An 11,568-nucleotide genomic window follows, 5' to 3' on the forward strand; every position below is an offset into this window, starting at 1 on the left:
TTCAAAAACGTTTTTGTGGTTTTTTAATCTCTGGAAGGTAACCGTTACAATTTAACAGCCTGAGGAATAATACAGACTGAAATTGCACTTCACAACTTTTTCCTTTCTTAAAAAAAGTAAAAAAAAAAAAAAACAACTCCATACATTTCTGTCATAAGAAACAAACAGCAAAAAAAACAACAACCAATAAACTGTACATAGAAGCTTTTTACAAAGCATTTGGAACTCTCCATTTCACAATGCTCTTTCACATTTTTACTTCTTTTTTTTACACTTTTTACAGAGTCTGCTACATTCTCTTCTCACATTTAGCAGTGGAAATGCTATCAATGAGAAAATGACTGTTTCCACTTTTTCTTTTTGTTTTGTTTTGTTTTGTTTTGTTTTTTAAAAAAAAGAAAACGACATTTCCACAGCGGATGGCTTTACAAGAAGTCCGACATCTCGTCACATTTAAAAGCCGTAGCCTCTGCCGTTTCTTAGCCTGGAGCCAGCAGCTGAGGAGACTACTGGGGCACTTGAGTCTTTCTCTCCTCAGCGCTCCACACCGTCCTCGGTGCTCTGGAGAGACTCTGGAGAGGCCCTTTGGGCTGTCTGTAGAGGGGGGGAGTGGGTCTCCCCCCCCCCCACCAACCCAAGTCTTCCAGGAGAAGTCCCCCGCTTTGAGCTCTGGGGCCTGAGACGTGCGAGTAGGGGTCTGGGGGTCACGGGGGTCGCGATGGGTCGCGATGGGTGTGCCGTGCGGTCTCAGTCCGTGTCCACGTGGCACGGGTTGGTCCCCAGTCTCTGCGCCTCCCGGTACGCCGCCAGGAAGTCTTTGTAGCGCGGCGCGCAGCCGAGCCACGCCTCGCCGAAGCGCACTGTGCCCGTGAAGAGGAACTCGCCCTCGCCGGGCCTCACGCCGCACTGCTTGGGCATCTTCACGCGGCCCGTCCAGCGCTTGGCCCGCCCGCCGCCCGACACAAACACCCGCGTCTTCTGCCGGTGCAGCCGGCTCAGAGACACGGTGACGGAGGACTGTTCCTCCCCCTGCTCCACACTCACGATGCTGCCCTGGGCCACTGAGGGAGAGAGAGAGAGAGAGAGAGAGAGAGATGGTTTAATTTCAATGTTTGAATTGTGTCCATTACTGTCATTTTGTTATCACTGTTTGTATTGTGTTATTGCACAGTAACTATGGCAACGCAGCGTGAGTCAGCGATGATGCAACCTTGAACTGAAAGGGAGGAGATAAGATGAGAGAGGGGAAGAGAAGAAGAGAGAAGAGAGGGAGGAGAAGAGAAAATGAAGAGAGGAAGAGACAGATGAAGATATAGAGAAGAGAAGAGCTAAGCTGATCAACAGATGAGTTTCTCCCATAACCTGGTGACTTAGCCTAACCAATAAACCACCAGGTGTGTGTGTGTGTGTGTGTGTGTGTGCGCGCACTGTGTCTAGGCCTTACCGAAGTCGCTGGTGCAGACGGCCAGGAGTACGTCGGCGTCACTGCAGGGCTGGCAGGGGGCTGTGGAGAGAGAGCAGGGGGGCAATTAGTCGGGTGATTTCACTGCTGGAAAACACACTGCTAAAGTCATCAGCAGCAAGCCCCCCCCACACACATACACACACACACACACACACACACACACTTCCCCCAGCATATCGGAGGCAGCTAACTCCTCTCATTAGAAAATAAACAATGGAAGTCAATGTGAGCTTGTGACGCTTTCAAACATTCACTACCTCTTAAAATGCACACAGAAGACAGCCACGTGTGTCTCTCAACACACACACAGACACACAAAATCTCATATACAGTAATCATAAATTACACATATATACACACACACACACACACACACACACACACACACACACACACACACACACACACACACACACACACACACACACACACACACACACACACACACACACACACACACACACACACACACACACACACACACACACACACACACACACACACACACACAGAGCAACCCGAGCGGTGGTAATTAATTTCTCTGGCGTGTGGTTATTTATTTACGCGGCAGAGGCAGACCCGGCCGTCACGGCCCACTGGCCTCCAGCTAAACACAGAGACCCGGCGGTGGCTGCCTGCAGCACACAGCCGCTCGTTAAACACACACACACACACACACACACACGCTGAGGGCCACTGGCCAGCCCCAGGGGACACCTTTCAGAGCAGAAACTCCTCACATACACACACACACACACACACATAAACAAAACAGAGTATGACACACACACAAAATAAAACTTTTACACACAAGTGAATACACACACACACACACACACAAACATCGAATAAATCACACTCACGTACACACACAAACAGTCTTAAGAGTTTAAACACATACACATACAAACACACAGTCATTCATTCACACTCAGACACACACACACACACACACACACACACACACACACACAAATGAGAACCAGCTGAGGGGGGAACACAAGACCCCGGCGGTGTGACTAGCACACTGCACACAGTCCCAGAGGGACCAGTAGCACGAGCCACTCTCTGATCATGCAGCCCTGGGCCGAGGGCCCGCTATCTGACCAATGAGAGAGAGAGAGAGAGAGAGAGAGAGAGAGAGAGTGAGAGAGAGCAGCCCTGGACCGAGGGCCCGCTATCTGACCAATGAGAGAGAGAGAGAGAGGAGAGAGAGAGAGAGCAGGCCTGGACCGAGGGCCCATTATCTGACCAATGAGAGAGAGAGAGAGAGAGAGAGAGAGAGAGAGAGATGGAGAGGGAGAGAGAGAGAGACAGTGTGAAAAGAGAAAGAACTACCTGAATGTTTCTCACGGTGGGTTTTTTATATATAAAGGACACAAAGTCACACCATTACATCACATCAGAGTGCAGAAGCTTTGTTTAGAGGAAGTCCACCACCACTTACTGCTTCTCACTACTTGAGCTCACAATCATGCAGGCCTGCCCAGATCTCGGCAGCAAACATTTTGCACAGCAAAACTAACCTCTGGCTACCACCCCCATGCTTTTTGGTGTGTGTGTGTGTGCGTGTGTGTGTGTAGAGGTTAGTGGTGGTAGGAAAACTAAACAGCCCAGCATAGACTATTTATAATTCCCCCAACCCCAATTCTCCCTTGATCTAGCAGTTTTAGTGAGGGGTGTGTGTGTGTGTGTGTGTGTGTGTGTGTGTGTGTATGTGTGTGTGTGTGTGTGTGTGTGTTGGGGGGTGGTGGTGTTGGGCACTCTAAATGAGCCCCTTCATGTCCGCCCTGTGATGAGTTGACTCAGGTGGCTCACAGACAGGGGTTTATTAGCGCTGATGCGGTTTTGCTCAGCTGCAAAACTGCCCCGTGGGGCAGGTGTGGAGGAATGGGGAGCAGTGGGGTGGGGGTGTTGGGTCGGCAGGGCCGGTTCTTCCTACAGGCCAACTAGGTGACCGCCTAGGGCGCCAAATTGGTTGAGGGGCGCCCTAAAGCATCTTTCTTTCTTTTTTTTAACAACATTGATTAACAAAATAAGAAATGCTGGAAACAGAAAGTCATTACAAAGTAGCCTGCAAAGCGGAGCTAGCGTCTTCAATTGTTACAAAAGTGTGGTCTCATTATAGCCCGATAACTAAACCCATGTAGAAAGACGCATCATGCGCGTCCGGCGTATGATTTCGACAGGCTGATGTGTGTGTGAGCGTGTTGTCAGTCAATCGTAACAGTCTGCATAATCTTTGCAACGTTACATTGTAAACATTGTTGCAATGTCATATCTGCCTCGTTTTAACGGTTAGCTATACTACAATGCTGAAGAGAAAGTCATTGTAGGTCCGGTTCCAATAAACAGTCCTATGGCTGACGCGTGTTCTTATAAAAAGTATTGTCTTCCATTTAATGCTCTTGAATGTTTATTGTAACAAACAGCACAGTTCATAGGCTACTCATACAATTGATATGACCAACACCGCCAGAAAAACCGTGGAAATCCAAACATCTCATGCCGTGTATCATTCAATCACGTTCTAAACCAAAAACTAAAAAGTCTTAAAGTGACATGCACCTAATTAAACAACATGTCACGTTGGGCCTACAATGTAATCACACTAAGTAAAGTTATACCAAATTATAAGACATCAAATCAAATAAGATTAGAAAACATCAGAATTATTTAGCATATTACATTCCAAATTAATTATTCCAAATCTTCAATAGCAGAGGCCTATCTGACGGTTACAATCATTCTAAATAGCCTATGGCTGTGAGTTTTAATTGTTTTCATGCATGTCTGGTTAACAGGTGAGGAATATTTTGGAGACATACATGCGTTTTAGGCATAGTGCTGGCCCTAATCTCTGACTGAAAGTGCGCAGAATTTATGCATTTACATAACAATATTTACAAAGTTTTCTCGGGGGAGACACCCCCGAACCCCCAATAAAATTTGGGAATTAAATACGGGGGGGGGGGGGGGGGGGGCGCAAAATCTCAGTATCGCCTAGGGCAGCCAATGGGCTAGGGCCGGCCCTGTGGGTCGGGGTAGTGTGGGGGTGTCAGGTGGGGGTGTTGCAGAATCAGCAGAAGACTGAGAAGAAGAGAAGGCAGTAATCCCTGACAAATGGGCTGATCCACCCCCTCTACCCCGTTCTTTAACCCCCCCCCCATCTTCTCCTGTGTTGGTTCAGGTGGTCAGTGCCCTTGCCCCAGCTAGAGAAACAAAAATCAACCCGAATGACCGACCAAAATGGCGATGACGCGTCATTTTTTATTAAAAGCAGTTGGTCAAAGGCTTTCTGCAAGATGAAGAGTTTTTTTCCCCCTCTTTTCTTTTCTGAGTAGCCACAACGTTTGTTCTTCACTGCCCCTTGGTCCTGCTGGGCTCGGGAACGCTCATCCACAGAAGGCTTTTCATGAGAAAATTGTCAAGATTGCAAAAGAGCAAAAATAATAACTGCAAAACAAACATGGCGCAACCCCTAACACAAACTTGGTTTGGGCCAACCATCGTTTAATTTCCCAAGAGCTGTGATGGGGTGTGTGAGTGCTGTGGTGAGTGTGTGTGTGTGTGTGTATATATGTATGTGGGGGGTGATGAGAGCAGGGCTTAGGTCAGTTACTGTTGCCACATGCACAACCAGCGCAACACCACCGGGGTCAAAGGTCACCCGTCTGTGGCGCTCGGCAACGGCCGAAACGAGTCGCCATTCCATGGCCAGACGAGGCGCCCATCTCCAAACGCCTCAAAGCGGCGGAAACCCTGCCTCCTTCGGACGGCCCGGGCAGACATTGCCCTCCGGAGTAAGAACATCAAACCCAGGCTATGAAAGACTCGTAAGATGTTTTTGCTTTTTTTGGTCTTCCTTTTTTCTCTTTCGTCCTTTTTGGTTCATAGCTGCGCCCGGCTCACATGTCAGTGGGACATGAAAAGAGGGAGTGGGGTTGGGGAATGGAGGGGGGAATGGAGGGGGGGGGGGGACCACAGGAATGGGCTGGCATCTGATTCAGCAGCCTGCGCCGGCCCCACATTAACGCAGCGCAGGCCGCGGCCCTGACCACTTCAGAGGTGCGGAGGGGAGAGAGGTGGGGCGGAGGGGCAGGGAGCCGTCCCGTCCCATCCCAACATCTGGGCCCAGATGCATTCCCCTCTAATGGAGTCAAAACTCAAAACATAATGGCTATGGCATGGCATCAGAGAGGGAGGAGAGAACGAGAGAGCAAAGGAAAGGGGGGAGAGAGAACGAAAGATGAGAGAAGAAAGAAGGGGACGGGATGAGAGAGAGTGAGAAGAAGAAAGAGACCAAGACAGAGCGGAGGGGGAATGTGGGGGCAATGTTAGCGGAGCACAGGAGAGCAGAGGAAGAGTGGAGAGGTAGAAAGAAAGGAGGGAGAGTGGAAGGGTAGAATGAGCGAGGGAGAGTGGAGGGGTAGAAAGAGCAGAGGAAGAGTGGAAGGGTAGAAAGAAAGGAGGGAGAATGAAGGGGTAGAAAGAAAGGACGGAGAGTGGAAGGGTAGAGAGAAAGGAGGGAGTGAAGGGGTAGAAAGAAAGGAGGGAGAGTAGAGGGATAGAAAGAGAGGAGGATAGTATATCCTTTCCACATCTGGCCTTTGACACATTCCTTGGTGATGGGAGGGCAAGTCTATCCCAGCAAAGTGGGTCCAAGGCAGAGAAGATGGAGCGAGAGAGAGGGAGAGAGAGAGAGAGAGAGAGAGCAAGAGAGAAAGCAGGAGAGTGATACAGAGAGAGAGAGAGAGAGCAAGAGAGAAAGCGGGAGAGTGATACAGAGAGAGAGAGCGAGAGAGAGAGAGAGAGAGCAAGAGAGAAAGCAGGAGAGTGATACAGAGAGAGAGAGAGAGAGAGAGCAAGAGAGAAAGCGGGAGAGTGATACAGAGAGAGCGAGAGAGAGAGAGGTCATCTCACTGATCCTAGCCATCATGTCTCTGTCTGTAGGCCTGCCAGCAAAGGTGACGCAGAGCTGAGGAGGCGTGCCAAGGACAGGCGTGACCAGAGCCCACTGGATTACAGCTACAGGTCTACAAACCACCACACAGCCACCGGGGGGGCACACAACACCAGTCCCAAACAGCCAGCATGATCTCCCTGTGGCCCTCACCCTCACCAAAGATCCCTCATTACTGACAAGATAGAGCAACATAATGCATCTCTATGGAAGCAAAATTCAAACAGTGCCTGTCTGCTTAAAGAGACGTGTCACAAAGATGTCATAGTGGGATATCGATCTCTGTCAGATTGGCAAGCAGTTCAGTTCAAATGTAACATCACTTTCTAAGTCTGCTTAAAGGGGGATTTCGCCCCCCCTCTCCTTTGCGAAAACAGAACGCGGAAATGGCCGAACGTTTGCGCTTCTCGCTCTGCTTTAACCCTCTCTGCCCTCACCCTTCCCAGCTCTTCACTTTGCACCACACAGCCAGGCTGCTGTTTGGAGGCCAGGGATTGCAGCGTGAGCCAGCGTCCATGGGCCAGACAGGGATATGGGAGCTCTTAAAAAACAGTAAATAAAGGGTGGAATGAAAAAAGCAGATGTGGAAACATGGGTTGCTTCGTGTTTTTGGGGAAATGAAAAAAAAGAGCGAAAGGCAGAGAGAGAGAGAGAGAAAAAAAACAACAACAACCATGCACGTATCTGCACGGCTTGAGGCCATGAGATTTTGGCAGGTGCACAGCATGCAAACAGAAAAATGATGTTTTTGCAAGTGAGGCAACGTGTTTGACTGGGCGCCTCCGTGCAGCGCTGGCCGCTGGGAGAGGGGGTGCTCAGTGTCCAGGCTCTCCGGGGGCGCCTCGACGTGAGCGGAGCTTACACGCCGTCGGGGGGTGGGGGGGGGGCGGGGGTGGGACCTGACCTTTCTGATTCGGTCTCAAAACAAACCGCATTCAGAGAAACAGCAGGTCCGTTTGGAGTGAAAATAAGGACAGCGAACTTGGAGAGAGTGGGAACTTCAGGGGCCTCGGCTTTAAGAGAAAGCAGGAGAACTGTCAGTGCTTGTGAGGTCTTTGTGAAAACACAAAGCGCATATGTGCTCACTGCACAGTATGGCAGTTTTTAAACAAGATTTGTTGAAAATTTAAACAAGAACCATTTAAAAAAAAAAAAAAAAGGAAATGAATCAACTGGGGCCGTTCTCACTTTGAGTAACTATGGGGCGATACTGAAACCACCAACCAAGAGGCGTAGCACACAAACACCAGGCATCCTTATCGCTCATCAACCATTAGCAGCTCAACACACACACACACAAACACACAAACACACACACACAGAGAGTAACAGACAGACAGACCGAGACAGACACACACACACACTGATGACTAATCATCACCGTGACTGGCATCTGCAGCGGAGACCTACCGGTGAGCGAGTTGGTCCCAGGCAGGTCGGCGACCAGCTCGTACTGGAAGGCGGTGGTGCGCCGGCTGATGTCCAGGTGCAGCACGGCCTCGATGAACACGGCGCCCTCCTGGATGCCGAAGCAGTGCACGCGCGCGCCCGCCTGCTCCTCCTCCCGCAGCAGCAGCCGCAGCTTGCCCGACCTGTCCAGGTAGATGTTGGTGCCGCTGGACTCGGCCGAGGGCTTGATGCAGACGGAGAGGCGCGCCGCCGCCGGCGACATGGTGTTGGGCCGCAGGTTGACAATGATGGCGCCCGTCGGGTAGATCCACTCCAGCGAGCCCTGCGAGCAGCGTAGGTACACCTGCTCCACGTCCCGCGCATGGCCCTCATGGGTCAGACCACTGCGGAGGGAAAGGGGGGGGGGAGGAGGAGGAGAGAGGCCGGGGTGGGGAAGGGAGAAAGAGGAGAGAGAAGGGAGAAGTGGTTAGGACCTGTCAATCAAACCTCAAGCACAAAGGAGGCCTTCAATGGTTCGCTCGCTTGACAATGACAGGCTGAATTAATAAAGTGCACTCTTCCACCGACTCCCATCCCCCCCAACCCTCCCGATGGATGCCCACAAAAAGTCAGGCAAAAGTTAATCTTACACAATAAGAACTCCAGGCAACACTTAAATGAGTCATGGTGTTTCAGTTTTATACTCCGTTTTAAATGGAAAACAAACAAGACCAGGTTCACTTGTGTTTTACAGTTACCATCCAACTAATTAATACGAATCTTAAATCGTAAATGTAAGACAAGATGTAGCGAGCTCTATTCCCTTTTTGATGCAAGTTGGTTGTGTCCACAGCACTAACATGGGCTGTGGAATACTGCAGGCTATGGTCTATCAAATCCTGAACCACAGTCCTAGAGTAAACAGGTGCTCCTTGACCATGGGCAGGATCCAACTTTTAACACAGGTTGACACATCTCAACGCCTGCCCTCCGCCTTCTAACGGCCTTTTCCGACCACTGACGACATTCTCTCCTTACAAGTGCGGATCAGATCTGTGTGGAACTCGAGCATTTTAAATGCTGAAATTCTCCCAAATACAGAGACTGGAAAAAAAATGTCAGTTTCACTTAACTTGGCCTAGGGAGAAAAGGCTCTGCTTCAAAGGAAGGCTTTGAGCTTTAACGTAATTGTTAAGAGCAGTTTGCGCCTGAACTGACTCCAAGCTGAGCCTCATGCCAAGGAAAAGGCTTTCTCCGAGGGCAGAATGGAGAAGAAAGAATGCAGTTAATATTGTTTCACGCAAGGTGTTGAGGCCCACGCGCTAGACCGCCTGCATGACCCATCACGTGCAGGCCCAGCTCCATGCATCTCAACAGACTCTCCCTCTCTGCCCTTTTTCTCTCTTTTTCCCTCTCTGCCCTTCTTTCTCTTTTACTGTCCCACTCTCTCTCTATCTCTCTCTCTCTCTGCCTCTGCCCTTCTTTCTCTTTCACTGTCCCAATCCCTCTCTCTCTCTCTCTCTCTCTCTGTCTTTGTTGGTGCCGTGTTCTTCTTTCGTCACTTTGGCAAGGCACGGCCTGGCACAAAGCCTCGGAGAAGCTATTTGAAACAGAAGTCAGTGAGTCCAGGGACGCGCGGCACGGCCTGGGCCCGACACGGCTGTGCTCTGGCGCGGGCCGGAAACAGTAGCCGGGAGCCGGCGGCACGCAAGTGCAAATGCAGGTCACGCAGTGCACCTCGCAACAGCTCTTTTCAGACCAAGAGGAGGAAGAAAGGGAGAAGGAGGGGAAAAAAAGGGGGGGGGGGGGGGGTGGAAGAGCTCAGGCCGGGCAGCACTTCTGTCTCTGGCCACGGCCGGGCACAAAAGACCCCCAGCTTGCCCTCTACCCAACTGCACATCATCTAAGGCTTTCGTTTATTTCATTTTTTTACACCCCCCCCCCCCATTATAGGCAGGGGGAGGGAAGAGGGGGCGGTGGGGTTGAAACAAGGCCCAAGATCAGCCATCTGCCTCCCATTGCCACCCACAACCCCGGCGGTTAGGGCTGCTACACAGAAGGGACGCCCCAACTTCAAACTGGAGACGGCTCCAGGCGGCGGGAGATGGCGGCGTGGCGGACTCCTAAATCTTGCACTGGCCTTCTGAGGCGGAACATGTGCAGCCGAGCCGCACGACAGGCCTCTTGCCAACGCGTCTCTAATTATGTTTCTTTTTAAATGCATCTTTTTTTTTTGCAGTGCAGTAACAGAGGGGCCTGGCTGCTAATTAACAACAGATCATCGGTTCAGCCTTTCAGCACGTCATGCTCTCCATGGCCCTGGGGTGAAAGCTCATCATCACAAGCTTGTTCTAAGCAGTAGGCCATTTTTGATACCTCTATTGAAACTGTCAATTTCAGAACAGGTTAGATTAGAAAAAATAATATGTGACCTTTGTCAAAAGTACAACAGCTGTATTTTAGAAATAATTTATTTGAATAGCAATTAGGATGGCAAAGTCCTGTGTAGGCTACAATACACAGCCTTATTTTAGATATTATTGAGATGGGTCTGACTGTCATGGGTTTTCAATATGAGCAAAAGAGCAGATAATAAACTTAAAATCATAAGAAAATGACAGACATTTCTTTGAGCCTCATACTAATTAAACAAGTAGGCTAGTTCAATAGTTTGAATCTAAGGGAACAGTTATCGCAGTGAGCAAAGATGTTACGTCTAAAAAAGACTGATAATTCATCTCTTGCCAAAGTTTACTTGGTTCGCTCCCTAATCAGTGCCAGCCCAGATTTATGATAAAAAGAGGGTGAATTCGATACTCTGCGGAGAACCGCTTCTACATTTTGGCAGAATCTAAGCACTTCCAATAGTTTCACAACAGGCCGAGCTTGCACTGAGAGTTAAACTGGCCAAGGTCAATTATTTTACCTTGCGGTTCTTTCAAATGGACTTGTTACCGTCTGCCTTGCCGAGGAGCAAGTCAACTTACCACAAGTGATAACAAGGTACATTTCAAGTAAGTACATTTCACAGGAATGTATTTGTTGGGGGGAGTTTTAGTGGGTTCATGCATGTAATAGCCTACTTAGTCCACAAGCAACCTGTACGAAATTAAATGAATAGTTTTAGCAGAACCAGGCTACTCATTCGTCACGTGCACGCAACCCACGCATGTTGCACATTATAGGCTTCAAATAAAAATAAAAATAAAAAATAAAAATAAAAATAAAAATGCAATTGCCATACAAATGCAACGTGTTTGGTCAACGTATTTTTCCTACTCTTCATTTCCTTCAGGGCTAGACTGGCACATTTGTTTGAACTGAATGCTTCTGAGACGACACACTTGACAGAAAGAATGCATTCAGTCACTCGGGAGGACAACCGGACACAGCAATGTTAGTGAAGTTTCAATAAATCATGGAGCAATATTACGTTCTCTTCTAAAGGCAGAAAAGAACCTGAGCGATTTTTAAGCATGTTCATTTGCAAATGATCTTGACTTCTATGCATCACAAAAGGTAGGCAACTCTGAAAAAGTTATGACTGTCTACAGCCTGACAAACCGTGAATGGGTAGGCTACCTCTCTGTTAAAGTTACTCAGTGTATCTGTCAGTTCGTAGAACAGTCGTCTGAACAAATGTGCACTGTATCTTACCTTCCTCTCCAACTGCACTGGTCGCTGGAATATTGAGAGACTGCTATCCGACATAAAATCAGAACAGACAGTAAAAACGCCAAGAACGGTGAGA

At 49.2% G+C, this 11,568-nt stretch overlaps 1 protein-coding gene across 1 annotated transcript in view; it reads right to left on the minus strand.

Annotated features, from left to right (window-relative positions):
• The window catches only part of metrnla (meteorin like, glial cell differentiation regulator a), an 11,865-nt gene continuing 297 nt past the window's right edge, over window positions 1-11,568 (minus strand). The window contains exons 1-4 of the mRNA XM_062533217.1: window positions 11,475-11,568; window positions 7,839-8,221; window positions 1,445-1,504; window positions 1-1,061 (exon numbers count right to left, since the gene is read on the minus strand). The exon at window positions 11,475-11,568 is cut by the window's right edge and continues 297 nt beyond it. Of these exons, the coding sequence (XP_062389201.1) occupies window positions 748-1,061; window positions 1,445-1,504; window positions 7,839-8,221; window positions 11,475-11,568 (851 nt within the window). The 3' untranslated portion in view covers window positions 1-747. The remainder of the gene's footprint in view (window positions 1,062-1,444; window positions 1,505-7,838; window positions 8,222-11,474) is intronic.

Source organism: Sardina pilchardus, chromosome 3 (assembly GCF_963854185.1).
Source record: "Sardina pilchardus chromosome 3, fSarPil1.1, whole genome shotgun sequence".
NCBI classification, from domain to species: domain Eukaryota; kingdom Metazoa; phylum Chordata; class Actinopteri; order Clupeiformes; family Clupeidae; genus Sardina; species Sardina pilchardus.